At 39.0% G+C, this 19,890-nt stretch overlaps 1 protein-coding gene across 8 annotated transcripts in view; it reads right to left on the bottom strand.

The window, feature by feature from the left end:
• The window catches only part of LOC123705270 (ecotropic viral integration site 5 ortholog-like), an 85,714-nt gene that overhangs the window by 8,289 nt on the left and 57,535 nt on the right, over positions 1-19,890 (bottom strand). For all 8 annotated transcript variants that reach the window (XM_045653981.1, XM_045653985.1, XM_045653982.1 and 5 more), the window contains 10 exons: positions 19,132-19,296; positions 17,925-18,119; positions 10,093-10,251; positions 9,463-9,696; positions 8,378-8,572; positions 7,927-8,034; positions 6,768-6,959; positions 4,257-4,424; positions 1,122-1,217; positions 737-838 (listed from right to left, as the gene is read on the bottom strand). In XM_045653981.1, coding sequence (XP_045509937.1) covers positions 737-838; positions 1,122-1,217; positions 4,257-4,424; positions 6,768-6,959; positions 7,927-8,034; positions 8,378-8,572; positions 9,463-9,696; positions 10,093-10,251; positions 17,925-18,119; positions 19,132-19,296 — 1,614 coding nt within the window. The remainder of the gene's footprint in view (positions 1-736; positions 839-1,121; positions 1,218-4,256; positions 4,425-6,767; positions 6,960-7,926; positions 8,035-8,377; positions 8,573-9,462; positions 9,697-10,092; positions 10,252-17,924; positions 18,120-19,131; positions 19,297-19,890) is intronic.

Genomic DNA, 19,890 nt, shown 5'->3' with positions numbered 1-19,890 from the left:
AAACACAAGTAACAGTTTTATATATATATATAAGTTAATTTAAGAATCCTTGTCCATTGTTAGTTAAAGCCATGTGGTAGGCCTATTAGTGACGCTGTGCATAATTGTAATGATGCGCTGATTTATTAAAATTGGAATAATTTAAAGATAATTTTATGTTTTCTTATTTTTTTATCAATTTTAGTTATTTTTATATGCAGCGCAACATTACAATTTACAATATTAATGAACACATGGTTATTAATAAAGCATATTTTATGGTGCTATATCGGGTTACATTTCTCTATGACATTGAAACGTTTTTAGTCTTGAAAAGTCTTAGTTAGAGTATACTCACATTAAAACGATAAGCATTCTAGGTACTAAATTTACCTGTATGTCAATTTTTTATACTTAGTAAAAATGCATTTAATTAAAATTTGCTATCATTTTCTCCTAGATTTAAAATGGAAATTATAACTCGATGTAGCACCAAGCAAAGCGTCAATGTTAGTGACTGTTAGTCGGCTTGTTCTTTTGATGACATTTTTATACATAATAGATATTTTATATAGAATAATTACACAAAAATCGATTTAAATACTAAACATGTTAATACTTCAATATTTAAATTACAAATTAAGGTTTAATTCCAAAAATCTATGAAAATTATTAAGTAAAAGGGGTATTTCATCTATTTTTGAGGGCATATAGAAATAGTGGGTAAATATATTTTATTTTCTATTGGTATATTTACGTCAGCCTTCAATTCGGCAACTTGTTCCTGCAACGCGCGCACTCGATCTGAGTCGTCCATGACGTGGCTTCTGAGTTCTCCTTCTGTTGCCATAACCTCATTCTGAAATATTCAATGTTGAACTGTTTTAACCGTTATAAATAAGAGGTTCATTAAAAGAGCCATCTTTATTAAGGTACCGTATTGATACTATCAATGTGAAAATGTGTTTGTTGGTTTGTTTATCTTTTTATTTCGTCGCAACGGAACAGATTTTATGATATAGTTTTTTTGACTGGAGTCAGTTACTCCTTTTTAGTCTTTTTACACGGTAAAATATGCCATTCTCATGTGATTTTTTTGACTACGTGGACGAAGCCGTAAACAAATAACTAGTTGTTGCTACCTTAAGTTTGTATTCCGAGACTTCGTTCTCCAATTCCGCTATTCTCTGGCTGGCCTCTACGTGTCGAATATTTGCCTGCATGGACTCGTTCTTAGCCTATGAATATAAGAAATTCTCTGTAGAATAAATCATTCAAAAAAATAACAAAATTTCAATGAATTTCAACATTATCCTGTTTAAAAATCGATTTTAATAAATAGCTTTAGAAAGATTAGAAGCAGATTTGCACACGGTAGCGTAATGGGGAGTTACCGTGATGTCTGAGAGCAGTATTATTTCCAATGTGAAAAATGATGCTAAGTCGCTTCCAGTGGAAGTGGAAATTGCAGCATGTGCTGTGGAAGGTTCGAGTCCTCTGTAGAGTCTCTCCAGTACGTCGAACCGGTATAATAACTCGCGCTGGCGCGTCTCGTGGCACGTGCACCACGAGCTAGAAGGAATGGAATGCTCTAGAACACGGTAGAAGGTCACCTTGCTCTCGAGGTCGCTGAGCCTGTGCTGAAACTCGCGCTGGCGCGTCTCGTGGCACGTGCACCACGAGCTAGAAGGAATGGAATGCTCTAGAACACGGTAGAAGGTCACCTTGCTCTCGAGGTCGCTGAGCCTGTGCTGAAACTCGCGCTGGCGCGTCTCGTGGCACGTGCACCACGAGCTAGAAGGAATGGAATGCTCTAGAACACGGTAGAAGGTCACCTTGCTCTCGAGGTCGCTGAGCCTGTGCTGAAACTCGCGCTGGCGCGTCTCGTGGCACGTGCACCACGAGCTAGAAGGAATGGAATGCTCTAGAACACGGTAGAAGGTCACCTTGCTCTCGAGGTCGCTGAGCCTGTGCTGAAACTCGCGCTGGCGCGTCTCGTGGCACGTGCACCACGAGCTAGAAGGAATGGAATGCTCTAGAACACGGTAGAAGGTCACCTTGCTCTCGAGGTCGCTGAGCCTGTGCTGAAACTCGCGCTGGCGCGTCTCGTGGCACGTGCACCACGAGCTAGAAGGAATGGAATGCTCTAGAACACGGTAGAAGGTCACCTTGCTCTCGAGGTCGCTGAGCCTGTGCTGAAACTCGCGCTGGCGCGTCTCGTGGCACGTGCACCACGAGCTAGAAGGAATGGAATGCTCTAGAACACGGTAGAAGGTCACCTTGCTCTCGAGGTCGCTGAGCCTGTGCTGAAACTCGCGCTGGCGCGTCTCGTGGCACGTGCACCACGAGCTAGAAGGAATGGAATGCTCTAGAACACGGTAGAAGGTCACCTTGCTCTCGAGGTCGCTGAGCCTGTGCTGAAACTCGCGCTGGCGCGTCTCGTGGCACGTGCACCACGAGCTAGAAGGAATGGAATGCTCTAGAACACGGTAGAAGGTCACCTTGCTCTCGAGGTCGCTGAGCCTGTGCTGAAACTCGCGCTGGCGCGTCTCGTGGCACGTGCACCACGAGCTAGAAGGAATGGAATGCTCTAGAACACGGTAGAAGGTCACCTTGCTCTCGAGGTCGCTGAGCCTGTGCTGAAACTCGCGCTGGCGCGTCTCGTGGCACGTGCACCACGAGCTAGAAGGAATGGAATGCTCTAGAACACGGTAGAAGGTCACCTTGCTCTCGAGGTCGCTGAGCCTGTGCTGAAACTCGCGCTGGCGCGTCTCGTGGCACGTGCACCACGAGCTAGAAGGAATGGAATGCTCTAGAACACGGTAGAAGGTCACCTTGCTCTCGAGGTCGCTGAGCCTGTGCTGAAACTCGCGCTGGCGCGTCTCGTGGCACGTGCACCACGAGCTAGAAGGAATGGAATGCTCTAGAACACGGTAGAAGGTCACCTTGCTCTCGAGGTCGCTGAGCCTGTGCTGAAACTCGCGCTGGCGCGTCTCGTGGCACGTGCACCACGAGCTAGAAGGAATGGAATGCTCTAGAACACGGTAGAAGGTCACCTTGCTCTCGAGGTCGCTGAGCCTGTGCTGAAACTCGCGCTGGCGCGTCTCGTGGCACGTGCACCACGAGCTAGAAGGAATGGAATGCTCTAGAACACGGTAGAAGGTCACCTTGCTCTCGAGGTCGCTGAGCCTGTGCTGAAACTCGCGCTGGCGCGTCTCGTGGCACGTGCACCACGAGCTAGAAGGAATGGAATGCTCTAGAACACGGTAGAAGGTCACCTTGCTCTCGAGGTCGCTGAGCCTGTGCTGAAACTCGCGCTGGCGCGTCTCGTGGCACGTGCACCACGAGCTAGAAGGAATGGAATGCTCTAGAACACGGTAGAAGGTCACCTTGCTCTCGAGGTCGCTGAGCCTGTGCTGAAACTCGCGCTGGCGCGTCTCGTGGCACGTGCACCACGAGCTAGAAGGAATGGAATGCTCTAGAACACGGTAGAAGGTCACCTTGCTCTCGAGGTCGCTGAGCCTGTGCTGAAACTCGCGCTGGCGCGTCTCGTGGCACGTGCACCACGAGCTAGAAGGAATGGAATGCTCTAGAACACGGTAGAAGGTCACCTTGCTCTCGAGGTCGCTGAGCCTGTGCTGAAACTCGCGCTGGCGCGTCTCGTGGCACGTGCACCACGAGCTAGAAGGAATGGAATGCTCTAGAACACGGTAGAAGGTCACCTTGCTCTCGAGGTCGCTGAGCCTGTGCTGAAACTCGCGCTGGCGCGTCTCGTGGCACGTGCACCACGAGCTAGAAGGAATGGAATGCTCTAGAACACGGTAGAAGGTCACCTTGCTCTCGAGGTCGCTGAGCCTGTGCTGAAACTCGCGCTGGCGCGTCTCGTGGCACGTGCACCACGAGCTAGAAGGAATGGAATGCTCTAGAACACGGTAGAAGGTCACCTTGCTCTCGAGGTCGCTGAGCCTGTGCTGAAACTCGCGCTGGCGCGTCTCGTGGCACGTGCACCACGAGCTAGAAGGAATGGAATGCTCTAGAACACGGTAGAAGGTCACCTTGCTCTCGAGGTCGCTGAGCCTGTGCTGAAACTCGCGCTGGCGCGTCTCGTGGCACGTGCACCACGAGCTAGAAGGAATGGAATGCTCTAGAACACGGTAGAAGGTCACCTTGCTCTCGAGGTCGCTGAGCCTGTGCTGAAACTCGCGCTGGCGCGTCTCGTGGCACGTGCACCACGAGCTAGAAGGAATGGAATGCTCTAGAACACGGTAGAAGGTCACCTTGCTCTCGAGGTCGCTGAGCCTGTGCTGAAACTCGCGCTGGCGCGTCTGCAGCGCGCGCTCCCGCTGCAGCGCGCTGTCGAGCGCCTCGCGCAACTCGCGCAGCTCCTCGTCCTGCCGCCGCAGCTGGTTTGTTGAAACTTGCACCTGGGTGCGCAGCTCCATTTCCTTTGCAAACGGAATTACAGGTAAATTAGCTTGGAGAAATTTTTGCATATGTAGTGGTGTGTATATTACTCAGATCTTAGAGCGCGTTTCCACTATATCGTTCTGGCCTATACAAAAAATGTTTCGATATCCTAACATTACTATTTAATTTTATACTTATTCCTAGCAACACTTTTGTTTTAAATAAAAACAACTTTTAATTTGAAAGAAAATGGTTTTGACTTTATAAAAAAAATATATCATTCAATTTCACGTCCTTGAGCAAACGACAAGGCGACTACCGTGAAACAATAAAATATCGTGTCCATTATAATTTGTTTCATAATTAATATTTGACCATAATAATTACGAAAAAAAACAAATAAATAAATCGTCACTTGATAGTGGAAAGTGGAAACACGCACAAAACCAGAATAAACCAGTTTACGCTGTCCGCAGGTGCCAAATGCAGTTGTTTGGTACCGTTAGAACATAAAGCACACATTTCATTCAAAAATTATAATTATTATGTACGTAGTTTAATTGATTTTTGTATAATTGTTGATTGTTGTTATTATTTGTTATTATTGTTATAATATTTGTTGAAGTGTTTAATTTGTGTGTAAGTGTTGTAACTTTATATTGTTTATTCAAAATGGCTCCAGTGTTAAAACATGGTCGAGGCAAAACTTTGACTTCTCAAACTAAAGAATTAAACTTTAAATGTCGTTTCTTTTTCAGGTTAGTAAATTTTTCATTTTAGTACATTGTCATTTTGTAAAATCATGTTCATTTTGTAAAAGTTATACGTATGTTAAATGTGCAAATATTAAATTAAAATCTCATCTTTTTCAGAGGAGAAACACATATAGTTTAATTTAAAATCCCATATATATAAAATAAAAACTAAAAATAAAATGTTGTTTTATTTTATTTGCTGACCGCTGTTTTATTTTTTAGTAGTGTATCTACTACAAACGCAAAAATTTCTCCAAGCTAATTTACCTGTACTGGCCGATGAATAAAATGAAAGATACGAAAACGACAGAAAATGTTTTGAACATATATATATACATCAGTCAGAATCGACATTCGAAATCGAAAATTTAACAATAATTCCAAAAGTTTTCAAACTTCGGTCAAGTGAATGGTTCATTGGGACGACAATAAATCTCATTTTGCAACCTTGTCCGCAGTCCGGAACATTGTTAAAATTGCAATTAAATTATTTTTTGCTGTATGGTCGTGAAAAAAATTCCAAAAGTTCTGCAAACTTAACACAGATATCGGAAATATATAAATTTGCAACCTTTTTCGTTGACCGGAACATGTTTATTTATAATTATTTTTAATTCGTGGTCATTTTTTCAAGAAAGGTGGTCTCGGAATAATTACAAAAGTTTTGGAACTTGGTTGCAAACTTCGAAAACATCAATTCTGGTGCATTTACAAAGTTGCAACCTCATTCAGTTTAAAAAAAAAAAACATTTATATTCAATATTAAAAGATGTTCCGTACACTGAGACTGGTTGCAAATTTAATACGTGATATGAAATGTTATATCGAAAACTTCCCCAAGTTTGCAGAACTTTTGGAATTTTTTTCACGACCATACAGCAAAAAATAATTTTAATTGCAGTTACGGACTGCGGACAAGGTTGCAAAATGAGATTTATTGTCGTCCCAATGTACCATTCACTTGACCCAAGTTTTAAAACTTTTGGAATTATTGTGAATTGATTGTCTTGACTGACTGGAGTAATAGGTTATATTTTGGAAATACGTTCTGTATGATAATGTACATTCTGAGCTTTCTTTAAGACGGCTTTCACATTTAAGCCGCTATAGCATTGGCAGCTGCGTGAGAACTACGATGTCAAAATTTAATAGTAAGTATAATCAAAAGCGCGGCAATCGCGCGCGCATGAGCCAGTATTGTAAGTGCACGTAAATATGATAGAACTGCAAAATGAGCGAATGGTACCAATGTATTTATTTTAGAGATTCACATACATCTTGCTTTCTGGGACTCAAGGATCAACGTGAGACAATAATTATAACCCTGAATAACAAAAAAATACCGGCCGAATTGAGAACCTCCTCCTTTTATTGAAGTCAGTTAAAGACCTCAAAAGAACTGTATACTTTTCAGGATTTTTCGAAATAAAGAATAAACAATTCACATGAATTCTTTATTTCGAAAAATCTAATATAAGTACTCTTGTTGTGAAAAAGTAGAAGCAACAATGGAAATTTTGAAATTAAATGTGTCAATGAAGTTTGAAGGGATATGTTTCTGGCGCGGTACCTACTTAGGAAATGCATACATACACATACTACATTCAAGCTATAAAGGTGGCTTGCCTTCAGCCTAAGCTCCTTCAGTTCTGAGATCGCCTCCACCTCCCGGATCCTGGTGGTCATTAGCTCCTCCTCCAGCTTCTGCGTCTCATTGGTCCTGCCTTCCCAAGCTCGGAGCAGCTTCTTGGGCGTCGCCATTATATCGGATACCATATTTGACTGCACCGGCGTAGAGGGACCTTCTTGACGATGCTCCTATTAAACATAATATTCATACATTCTTCAATTGACACTTAATATTTTTTAAGGATGCATTACTCTTATCGATGGATACATTACACTTATTTTTATTCATATACTAGCTTTCCGCCTGCGGCTTTGACCGCGTTTTCAAAGAAAAAACCGCATAGTTCCCGTTCCCGTGGGATTTCCTGGATAAAACCTAGCCTATATTACTCGTGGATAATGTGGCTTTCGAATGGTGAAAGAATTTTTAAAATCGGTCCAGTAGTTTATGAGCCTATTCCTTACAATCTAACAAACAAACAAAGTTTTCCTCTTTTTAATATTAGTGTAGATTTACAGTACTCCAAAATTAATAATGCGCATGCAGATCTTCGCTAATTGTCGTATTTCCAGAAACACCCGAATCATTGAATCGTAAGAGCCCTAAGCAATGCAATTCCATTTTGCACCTTGTCCGAAAGGAATAGGATTCAATTCACAGTCATAAACAATCAAAAACAATTCGGGCGGTAGGCGGTGGTAACCTGTCAATCAAAAATCTGTCAGTCGTCTTTATATAGGTGACTGCATTTTTTATTTATGTCAGATGTCATTCATTTAAAATGATGATCCGCATGCGCTAATTGCCGCTCCCCCGCACCCTGCATGTTGTCTGAAACGTATCTTCGTAAAAAAATAAGACATTAGGTGTCTATTAGGTTATGACGTCGTTGTTAAGGATCAATCTAAGCTTGTTCAAGTAAATGATAGCAAGGGGCGAACAAACTGTCTATTTACGCAGTATTTTAATGTTTAACGTTGCAATTATTTTTGTTTAACTATAAATCAGTATCCGTTTTTCGGATTGACATTTTTCAACGAATTTTTTAATTTGTGGAATAGCGTAGTTAAATCACCAAGTTTAGTTTCCAAGTATTGAAAAGTTTTTTTAAATAAAACATAAAATGATATTTAGACTAAAAGATAATTAACTTACTTGCAAATGTCTTTGCCAAGATTCGGACAACTCGGCTACGCGTTGGCCTAAATCCTTTAAGGAAAGGTTTGCTTCGGCTTCTCGGAGTTTTACGGCAATAAGCTCATCCTGTTTACAATCAAATACATTAAATTTAACGTAACATCAAAGTGGATTCAAATATTGTATAATCACTACGAGCGTTTTACACCTTTTTATTATATTATAAAACATAATCATGTAAAACGCTGATTCCCCATAACTTTCAAGAGAACATTGAATACAACTAATACGAAAACTGAGAAATGTTTTAATCCACTTACATATTCCAATACTATAATTCTCCCATAAAAGACTAAAATTAATTATCATGAATAAATCCTTGGAAAGTAATTCAGAAGTTTGGTCAATTCGATAACAATAATTTTCAGCTACAAACACTGGTTATTTTTAATGCAACATTCGAAGTTACCTGCAAGTGAGCAACATTGTTATTAACGGACTGTTTTCTGAGGATTTTGTTGTCGTTTTCCAACTCGGCTATTCTGGAAGCGAGCTCGCGTTCTGCCGCCTCCCGCTCCGCAGCGTGGAGCCTCGCGCGGACCAACTCACGCTGGAGGCAGCGAGCGAGCTCTTCCCCTTTCGCGTTACCGTCTTGCGAGTTCTTCTGTTCGAAATCAATAGGCGGATGAATTAGCGAGATTAGGTGCTTCTGACGGCATTGTTTTGAATGCAAAAACAATTGTTTTGAATGAAGAGTATCTACCATGCCTACAAGGAACGATTCAGAATTTGTGGAAAGATTACTTTGATCGTAGATCTAGAAGAAGGGTATCTGGTATAGAACCATGCAGTCGGAACCTTTAAGATGACATTGGATCTGTAAATGTGATTTTAAAAGACCTGAAATTGTGATTGCTTTTCACATTCCATTGAATCATTTTAAATATCTTATGCGTAAATCGAATACAATGAATTGTACACAGTGTGGAGTGGTTGAGGATGTTACCATGTCTTGATGGAGTGTGTCCGGAACCAAACTGAACGAAAAAGAGGCCTACCAGATGACTATTTAACTGAGGTTGGATTTTGTAATAGCTGTCTGGCATTTCCGATGTCGAACAATGCCAGACAACTATATAAGCTAGGTAATGTGTATTTAAATCAGAGCTAATTTAATGTTTTTGAGGACATACCGAGCGATATAATCGACTCTCGACTAAGCTCCTTAAATAAAGAAAAAAAAAATTGTAAATTAGTAATTTGGGGTTCGAAATGAGTTATTGTCTATCGAGAACTAGGTTTCCGCCCGCGGCCACGCCCGCGCAGTCAAAGAAAAACCCGCATAGTTCCCGTTCCCGTGGGATTTCCGGGATTTCGTCATTTTCCCGGGATAAAAAGTAGCCTATGTCCTTTCTCGGGTAACAAAATATCTCCATACCAAATTTCATGAAAATTGGTTCAGTAGTTTAGGCGTGATTGAGTAACAGACAGACAGAGTTACTTTCGTATTTATAATATTAGTATGGATGAGTGAACGAATGTGGTGGTGCACACCTCGTCAAGAGTCATCTCTAGGGAACGGATTTCGTCCTGAGCCAGGGCCAGCCGCTGCTGCATGCCGACGTGCTCTCGGCGCAGCGCTTGCAGTTCGCGGGCCAGCGCGAAGGTCTCCTCTTCACCTTCCGCGCGGTCCACCTGCCCACGCACCAGCCTCTCCGCCAGCCCCGAGCTCTCTTTTTCCAAAAGCTCTACCCGCTGCTTCAGCAGACGATTTTCTTGCCGGAGGCACTGATGGACAACAATATCGTTACGACCCGTTGCCGTCAATACGGTTATGTAGCAAGGGCGTGCGGCTAACTTCATGCGCCGTGTTGTTAGTGGTGTAGTGCACGCATGTTTTTCACGACCGGCAGTCTCCACACCAGGCAGCGTATCGCGCAAATGCGTGATCTATTATACTGTACTAGTAAAGTAAATAAGAAATAATCACATTTTTGTACTAACGAATGTACTAAAAATCTGCTCAATGAGTTTTAAAATTTTTCAAAAGCAAAATCGTTATTTAATATTTAAGATGCAACATATTATGTATATAACAATTGCTTTTATTTACCACACAGCACCAAGCCGCGGACAATTTCTAGTATTAAATAAAAAAAGAAAACAAAAATAAAATATACTCACTCTTAAAATGGCGATATCCCCCTGCTCCTTTGATTTGATAGCAGTATATTCTTTTTCAAGCTTTCTCATTTTTTTTGGCTGTATCACAAACGAATACGCCAAATTCATGAAACTGTCTCTATCTGCCTCTGCCTTTGCACGAAGGTCGTTATGTATATACTGTTAAAAATACCCAATATATTTTAGGCAACTACTAATGAATCTGTAGAACTGATGACTAAGTGACATATCATCACACTAGCGGATTGCCAGCGGTTTCAAAGCGGAGCGGGTGCGCAGCGAACACGTCGCGGACGCGCAACGATTTCGCTGCGAATAGAAGCGTCGACGCCATTTTGTATACTCTCGCACAAAAGCCAGCCCTTCCGCCTTGCCTAACCTCCATTCAATATTTCCATCGTTTCTGTAGCACTCAATTTTTTAACCGTATTGTGGAAATGCACTTACTTAACTAAAGATGTAATAACAACTGGAGTTGTTAAAAAAGGTGCTATAAAATTGAATTACTAGGACTTTTAGAATATACCATACATTCCAACGACTGACCAGTATAATCTCTCCCATAGCAGCGTATGTTATAAAGAGATTTTGTGAACCTAATTATGAGCAAAGTGATAATGAGTTGCTGGTTGCTTGATAAAATTTTCTATTCACTGCTATTTATCTAATAATAAGATAGCCCTGTTTTAGTTAAGGAGCTTTAACATTTATTTCACTAATGAACTTTCTTAGTGAGCAATTAAGTTACCTATAGGTAAACCAGAATCTGATGGCAATTAGGGAAATCAAAATTTTGAGTGTGCAACCCTAGGGAAAATGGACTGAACGATCTTGATACTGCTTATTTTTTAGTTTGTTCTCAATATCATTAGTCACATTACATAAGTGGACAATACTGTACTTAATAATGAGATATCCACTTAATATTATGTAGGTACAATTACTTACATAATATATAATATACATATTACTTTTATACAGGTAATACCTACATATTATTATTTACACATACCTATATTTGTATGTTCATTATCATGTGCCATGTGAAAATATCGCTGTATATCGATAGAAAACTAGACTGCTTATAATTTTTTATAAAATAAAATAAAAATAAAATAAAACTATGTTTATTTTCGTAAGTATTAACGGATACACACACTATAAAATTGACTTGGACAGCTTGGACTTGACGAATAGCCGTATTGGAAACTCCTGTAATAAGTTTTCATAAAATTATATTCCAATCAACAAACAATATTTTAGTTACCTACATATAATATTTTTTAATTGAAAGTATCAAAGCCGGTAAGTCCAATTTACCAATAAAATCTTTTAAATTGAAAATTGTGATGTGTTTGACCCTTCTTCATCAAATATTTTTGTATACACATTATAAACCACACCTCTTGCTTGTGATCACAGCGGCTTTTTCGACATTTTCGAAGATTTTTTAGACAAAATCCTAAAAATTATTTATCAACTGCAAAAAAGACAAATAATTTGACAAACAATTTGATAGTTGTCAAATAAGTTGCCACATGAAAATCTTTTATTTATTAAATATAAATATGCCATCAGATTCTGGTAGACCTATATCTGATTGCATTTCGACCAAGATTTAATAGATAAAACAATACCCTAAACATTAACATGTTATAAAACTCGTAAAAAATAATGATCTCATAATTATTATACTATCACAAGTTATAAGTAACAACCAGCACGGATTCCATTTTGTTAATGAGTGTACATGACTGCAACGTAAACGTTGCGCATCTGTCACGCGTCCGCAATGAATTCGCTGCGCATCCGCGGCGTGTTCGTTGCGCGCCCGCAACGTATTCGTTGCGCACCCGCTCCGCTTTGAAACCGCTCGCAATCCGCTAGTGTGATATGTCACTAAAGAGTGGTTGAACGTATATTATATAATCATTTTTGGTTGGTCACCGTATGGATTAGGATAAGAATATTTATTTATTTTCTATATATAAAATTACAATATAAAGCTAGTCGTCGTTTCACCCGTGGCACGTCCACTGCTGGACAAAGGCCCCCTTCAAGGTTTCCACCACGACCGATCACTGGCGGCCTGCATCCAGCGGCTCTCTGCCACTCGGACCAGGTAGTCTGTCCACCTTGTGGGGCGGTCGTTCCACGTTTCATCGCCCAGTACCTTTCGATTTTTTTTTTTTTGACGTGACAATGTCTTATAATTCGATAGAGCCGGCTGCACGCACGAAAAAACATGACTCATGCGGCGTTACCTCGCTCTGAGGCGTTCCGTAAGGCTTGAAGTGCGAGCGAGAGCGCGGAACGAGCGACAAAAAAGCACAATCGGCCTTAAGACGTTGTCACGTTCAACTATCGTCAGTAAACCGACTTTACAGACAACCAATTTTTTTTATACCTAAGCGGGCAAGCGAGCAGGCGGTTCACCTGATGGAAAGTGATGCCCGCCGCCCATAGGCATTCGCGTTGTCAGGGGCACCGCGAATGTGTTGCCGGCCTTTAAGAAATTTATATGCCCTTTTTTTGAAGGTTTCCTTGTCAAAGACGCTTGGAAACACCTCAGATGGTAATTCATTCCACAACGATGTTGTTCTTGGCAAAAATTTACGGGAGAATCGCACTGTGGTAGAGAATATATAGATTTGGGAACTTTTTTGCCCCAACGGTTCTGCAGGCTATGTGCCCAGCCCATTCCAGCGTGCTCATCCGGCGAGCTATGTCGGTGACTCCGGTTCTCCTCATTTCTGATTCTATCTCGAAGGGAAACTCCGAGCATAGCCCTTTGAGCAACGCTTAGCTTGTGCACAAGACCCAGGGTTAAAGACCTCGGTCAATTAAGGAAAGCTGGCATGTTCACAGTACTCACACTTATGCAATTTCACTTACAGTATGTTCAAAAATAAATGCGATTCTAGTTTTTATTTTAGACTTGAATTGTAAAATGGGTGCGTTGTAGATAAAATATATATTATGCAAATATAATTATGAAAGCTCTCATAATTTACCTGTAAAATTATACTTTAAAAGTAAATCAATTGATGAAGTTAATTATTTATTCTAATAATAATCAATTGGATAAAAGTATTAATAATCATTCAATTATCAAATAATAATTAAATTTCAGGTCATAAAAACAATACAAATAACACGTGCGCTCACTCCCAACACACGGATGGTTGTTTTGATAATGATTTAAATAACGGACGTCTTCTGCAGTTGCGGAGCAGTCTTGTCCTGACTTTAGTCGAGTAAAGATATCTAAGAAATATTATATTTGTAGTAAGTACGTAATACCTACCAATACGCGCTAACAAATATGTGTTACATGTTTATTGTATAATTTTCACACTATTGGTTTTAAACTCAAACTCAAACATTTATACAATTAGACTTCTTCTAGAAGCACTTTTGAATCGTCTTAGCAGTTTAACAGTTTAAACATTTACCACCAATTCAGAGAGCAGTATCTATAGAGAAGAAGAAGAATCTATTTAATCATACCTAATCGTAATCTTCTACTTCACTGAAACTTTCATCGCTCGAAGAACTCGCCGTCAGTAAATGAGTCAGTGTAATTAGGTAGGTATCTACTTTTGGTTCTAATTGAATATATTTTTCCTCATGTTCTCGCGTCTTTCTCCAAACGTCACTAAACATATCCAGACTAATATGGCATTTGCTTCCTTTCTAAATAATTCTTCCACAGTTTTCAAGTTAAAGTTCACATTTTGTGATGCTACTTTCCCTTTAATTATGCCCCATAGTAACTCTATTGGGTTGAGTTCTGGATGGTATGGTGGAAGGCGCAATACACTATGTCCATGATCTTTGAGGATTGCATCAAGTAAAAATTGTGTATAGTTTGGCTTATTTTTTTTAATAATGTGATAACTCTGATTATTAATTAGTAATTTGATTTTTGAAAAAAAAAATGCCGATTTTAGTCAAAATTTATATTTTTCTAATAACAAGATCCTTATCATCCAAATTTCCACCTTGGTGAGAAAAATTGACATTTCTAATGAAAATGAACAAAAAATTAAATGATTTTATTAAATACTGTAAAATAGTCTATAATTCTTCCATTTACTGTATCACAAAATTCTTCATAGATTTTTAGATATTCGTACTACACCAATTACATCACCCTGTATTTATAAACAATTGCAAAATATGACACATACATAGGCCGGGAGATACTGACACAAAATTTCGGGTCATTTGTAACAGAATGGCTTTTCTACAGAGGTCTTATTACGCAATGACTAAAAGAAAAATGATGGTCAGAACGCTGGTACCGGCGGACTAGTCGCGTGGGCGTTAGCCGAACTCGTCGTATAAATAGCGAAAGTCAAACGATTTGTAACACAAAAATTTTAGAATTTACCGATAGCCCATAAAAAAGATGTAGTCCGCCGGTACCAGCGTCCTGACCATCATTTTTCTTTTTGTCATTGCGTACTAAGACCCTTCTAGACCGCCATCCTGTTACAAATGACCCGAATTTTTGTGTCAGTATCTCCCGGCCTAACATGTGCAATGTGTAAATGTGTTGACGTTCCAGCTCTTCTTAATATATCAATACTACGGTACAAAAAGGTGGTCTTTAACCCTGTCGTCATACGTGTCATCACTGGCAACACACATTGCTCGAAGTCTTCAGGCACTGAGGGATTTTGGACGAAAAGATGTTATGTAACTTCCCGAACGCTGCCCATCCGAGTCGGATTCGACGATTGACCTCATTCCTGAAGTTGGACCTGCCTAATTAGTCCGTTTGTCCTAAGTAGACATATTCGTCAACAACTTCGAGAGTAGAGTTTCCAACAGAGACTGGAGTGGGCACAACATGGACATTCGACATGATTTTCGTCTTATCATGTTCATGCTAAGGACCACTTGTTGTGAAACTCTGTAGAGGCATTGCATTATGGTCATCCAGGGATTCTGCCGTATGCCGATTCTGGTGGCGTATTCGTACAAGACTTCGATGTACCGATGGTCAATACGGCACCGCTGGAGAGACCATAACACGGTCCAGGCTTCGATCGAATCGAAGGCTTTTTCATAGTCCACGAACGCTTAGCATAGTGGCAAATTATACTCCTCGGTTTTCTGTTTAAAATGCCGCAGCGTGTGAATGTGGCTCATGGTGCTAAAGCCTTTACGGAAACCGGCTTGTTCGGGACGCTGAAGTCATCTGACCTGCGTTCGAGACGATTCGTGATAACCCTTAAAAACTGGTTATAAACATGACTCAAGAGTGACAACGGTCTGTAGTTCTTCAATAGGGTCTTATCTCCCTTTTTGAAGAAGAGAACAGTCTTTAAATTTTTTTCGTCTTTTACGTCTAGCACAACTTCATCGAAGTGAATTTGTACAAATGTACTAATAACTACTGGTCCGATTTCAAAAATTCTTTCGGTGTTAGATAGCCTATTTATCAAGGCAGGTTATAGGTTATATATCATTACCCTAAGACCAACAGGAGTGGAGCAATGCGGGTGAAACCGAAGGGCACGGCCAGTAATTCATAATTTATAAATTAAGAATAATTTATTCATATTATTTTAAGTTGTGATATTATTCTTATATCATACTAGCAAACCAGGCGAACTTTGTTTCGCCACCAGGGACACCTTTTCTTTGCTATAAACCTCACGGAGCCCGAGACCTTTCCAACATATTATGCAAAACCGCGGCAATCGGTTGTTGCGTTCTGGAGTTAGCGTCAGGACTTAAAACCCGACTTATTTTTATATAGTAGATTATCTCTATTTATATTTATAATATTAATTACTATTTTTTATTATGTAAAAGCAGTATACAATGTCTGAATATAAACAAAACTAAAAAAGAAATACTTATTTAGATGTTTTTTTCACTATCAAATCACAGAATCACCAAAGCACACTTGAACGTGGAATAATATATTATATAATATAAATAACACAATAATGATAATGCGATAAAGCAATTATCGGTTACTATCTCGTTATTATGATTTGTATGATAAGCTGTATACAGGGTGTAATCGTTAAGTGTGCACAGGCGATTATTCCGTAACTATTACAGATATCAAAAAACTTTAAACTGATATCGAAAGTATTTAACCTAATGAGTAAAATGGCCATAATAAATTTTTAAAAATAAAACGAGAAATATCTAAAAAATTAACTTGAAACCCTCCCATACATTTAGTATGAGATACGAATATCCCATGTACATGGGTTGATCCAAAAGTAATGATAATCAATATTAAACAAGGTCATTACAGTTATAATAATTATGTAGTTCTCTAGATAGTCTTCTAACTAGGAAATATACTTCAATATTTTTTTCCTAAACTTAAAAAAAAAGTTTGACTTCATCCACAAAAACCCCTCCACGCGGCCATCACTTCGCTCTCGTCTTAAAATAATTTATTGCTGAGAAAGTGTTTCTTGTGCCGAGGAAAGAGATAAAAGTAAATAGGAGCTAGATCTATAAAATAGGGTAGGTGTTCAAGCATTTGGAATGCCGATTTTTGAATGGCAGCCGTCGCAACTGACGCTTTGTGATCTGGTGCGTTGTCTTGGTGAAACAGCGTTCAGGTCCACAGTTTGTCATGTCTCTTTTCCTTACTAACCTGCCGCAATCTTTTAATTTCCACCATAATTATTCCTTCAGCGTCCCAAAAAACTACCGCTTTAATCTAACCTACTGATTTTCACTTTGAATTTCTTCATCATCACTTTGGAAGCTCGCATCCAGGACATTGTTTTTTGGTTTCAGCATAAACATGGTGAACTCGGGTAACGTCCATGATCAAAAAACGTGACAAAAAATTATCCTGATATCATTAAAAATTTAGAAATTTACGCTCTACATATGTCGAATCGTTGTTTCTTCTTTTCGTCGGGAAACATTCTAGCACGCACGGTTCACATTTAAATAAATGTAAATAATTGGAAACGTGGCCTGTTGATATGATTTTTTTGTGATTACTTAGTGAATACATGAGCAAGCAAAAACATTTATTTTATATTTTTATGTGCACAGGAAATACCCAATTTTCATTACTTTTGGATCAACCTAGTACATTTAATATGAAAGATTTTAGCTTTTTCTTTCTTTTTTTGGTTTTCTGCTTTAATTACTTCGCAAATTTGAAGGGAAGTTTATTTAGAAACTGTAAATAGAGCTCATTGTATTGCACAATGAGGACATCACTTCGAAAATCTGCTATGAATACAAAATGTATGGGAAATAAAATGTATGGGAGCGTTTAATGTAACATTTTTGGATATTTCTCGTTTTATTTTTAAAAATTTATTATGGCCATTTTACTCATTAGGTTAAGTACTTTCGATATCAGTTTAAAGTTTTTTGGTATCTGCAATAGTTACGGAATAATCGCTTGTGCACACTTAACGATTACACCCTGTATATGTGAAATATAGACTGAAGCATCTGGACATCTGGATTTGAGACAAAAAAAAGATTGATAGAATGAACTAAAAGTACATTTTTTATTATTCAGGATAATAAGATAAATTCATGGTTGTTTTGATGGTAAAAAAGCTGCTAGATCGTAATTTGACGTGTAATTTGACACCTGCCAGTTTTTAAGTTGTTTCTTTATTCTGTTTATAGAAAAAATTGCTGTTTGATTAGACTTTTGTTTTTATAATAATAAAAAGAAGTTCAATTTTCAAGAAGTGTATCAATACTACCCTTGCTATCAATACATTGCTCTTTTATTAAGTTATAGTATCCTTATTTGTACTTTTTTTGAGGTAGACAAAAAATAAATTTAGATTTTTGTTGTTTTTTACCCCCACCTTTAAAAGATTCTCCATATCCAACGACAGCATGTCATCTTTGCCCAGGGTGAGCATGGCTAGGGCCACCTTAAACACAATCTCTATCCCTTCAGACAGGAACACGTCCATGACTCGGCAGGCGAGAGGCAGGGATAGGGTGGTCGTGAACAACGTGAGGAACCAGCTGCTGGCGTACATTGATGTGCTGAAACTCTGTGGAATGATAACCAATTAAAAAGGAGATTCTCAATTTGACTGGGGAGATATTTGGAAAGGAATAGAGGCAGGATCTCAATTTGACGGGATGTGGTGAAATTCTGTGGAAACATTTACAAATCGACTTCAAAAAAGGCAGGATGTTCTCAATTAGACCATACTAGATTTCCGCCCGCGGCTTCGCCCTCGTTTGCAAAGGAAAATCCGCATAGTTCCCGTTCCCGTGGGATTTCCGGTATAAAAACTATCCTATGTGTTAATCCAAGTTACCCTCTATATGTGTGCTAAATTTCATTGTAATCGGTTCAGTAGTTTTTACGTGAAAGAGTAACAAACATCCACACATCCATACATCCATACAAACTTTCGCCACACCCCGGACACTCCATACAAAATGATTGTTTTGACAGTCACACTGTAGAGACTGCAAATGTGTGTGTTAACGCTTTATGGTTGGCACATTTGTGACTAGCGTAAAAAAAAATTCGCGTTTTTCTGATGAAATACATCCGTAAACAGCACAATATTTAACCATTTTCTACGAAAAACGATAATCACAAATCCAAAATAATAAAATTACTTTATGTCAATTTGATTAATGTTGTCAATCTTCGTTGCGTTTCGTCTAAGACGTCGTTGGTATCGTCCTTGCGGGGAAATGGGTACCATAACATGTCTGATCGTGCGGGGTGAGGTAAGTGTTTAATTTTGGCGGGAGGCGGAGAGTGTCCGTTCTGTAGCGTTTAGCTACTATTATGTATTCTGTGCTTTCGCCTTTATAATATATATTAGATATTAGATTTCTTTCGATACCCACAGCGCCTGAGAAAAGAGCCGTAGGTAATATCAATAATAACTATTAACAGTAATGGGTTAGTTCCGAAGCTAAAATATTATAACAATCATTTTTCATATAATGTTTAGTATTATGGAAGTGACATATTCGACTTACAAAATGGACAAATTTTTATCTCTTTTAAAAAAGCAGTTCAAAACGTATATCCCATACCTGTGTTTGGAAGTGCATATACAGATCCGGCAAAAGTTCCTGTACCAAGTTCTCCAGTTGGAACATGCACAGCCCCAGCTCCGCCATGCTTGGCTTGAACATATCTCGCATTCTGTGCTGCTGCATTATCTTCACAAGTACTGCGAACGCTTCTTCTTCTGGCATCTGTAAACAATATTTGTTGCAAGTCTTGAATTTGATTTTATTACAAGTTAAAGATTTTAATTAATTTTTATATTATTTATTTCCTTTGTTGTGCACAATAAAGCATTCATTCGTTCAGTCATTTAACGAGAACTATGTGTCTCTTCTTCTGGCATTTGTATATATTTATTCTTGTTATATTTGTCTTTAGTTTGATTTAGGAAAAGACCTTAGAAGTTAAAGATATAATAAGCTATAAATGAGCACCAAGTGTCTCCTCTTCCGGAATCTGTATACAACATTGCCTTGAGTTTAATTTTACGGAAGATCTTACGATCTTTATTCTTGATCACATCGTATATTTCACAATCGACAGCTATATTGAATACAAGAAAAAAAGTAAAGCGCGAGCTATACGTTTACAAGCACAGATAACAAAAAAAGATTTAATCTGTAAATGCCGCGCGAGCTTCGTTTCACACACCACTTGTAATGTGTCTTGAGTTTGATTTGACAACATAACATAAAAGTTCAAGATTTTAACGCACTCTATGTGTCTGTCCATGACTACGCTTGTTGTGTAGTATTTGAAACATCCACAAAAATGAAACAGTA

The sequence above is a fragment of the Colias croceus genome, chromosome Z (assembly GCF_905220415.1).
Source record: "Colias croceus chromosome Z, ilColCroc2.1".
Classification (NCBI taxonomy): Eukaryota; Metazoa; Arthropoda; class Insecta; order Lepidoptera; family Pieridae; genus Colias; species Colias croceus.
This window is presented reverse-complemented; position numbering and strand designations above follow the sequence as displayed.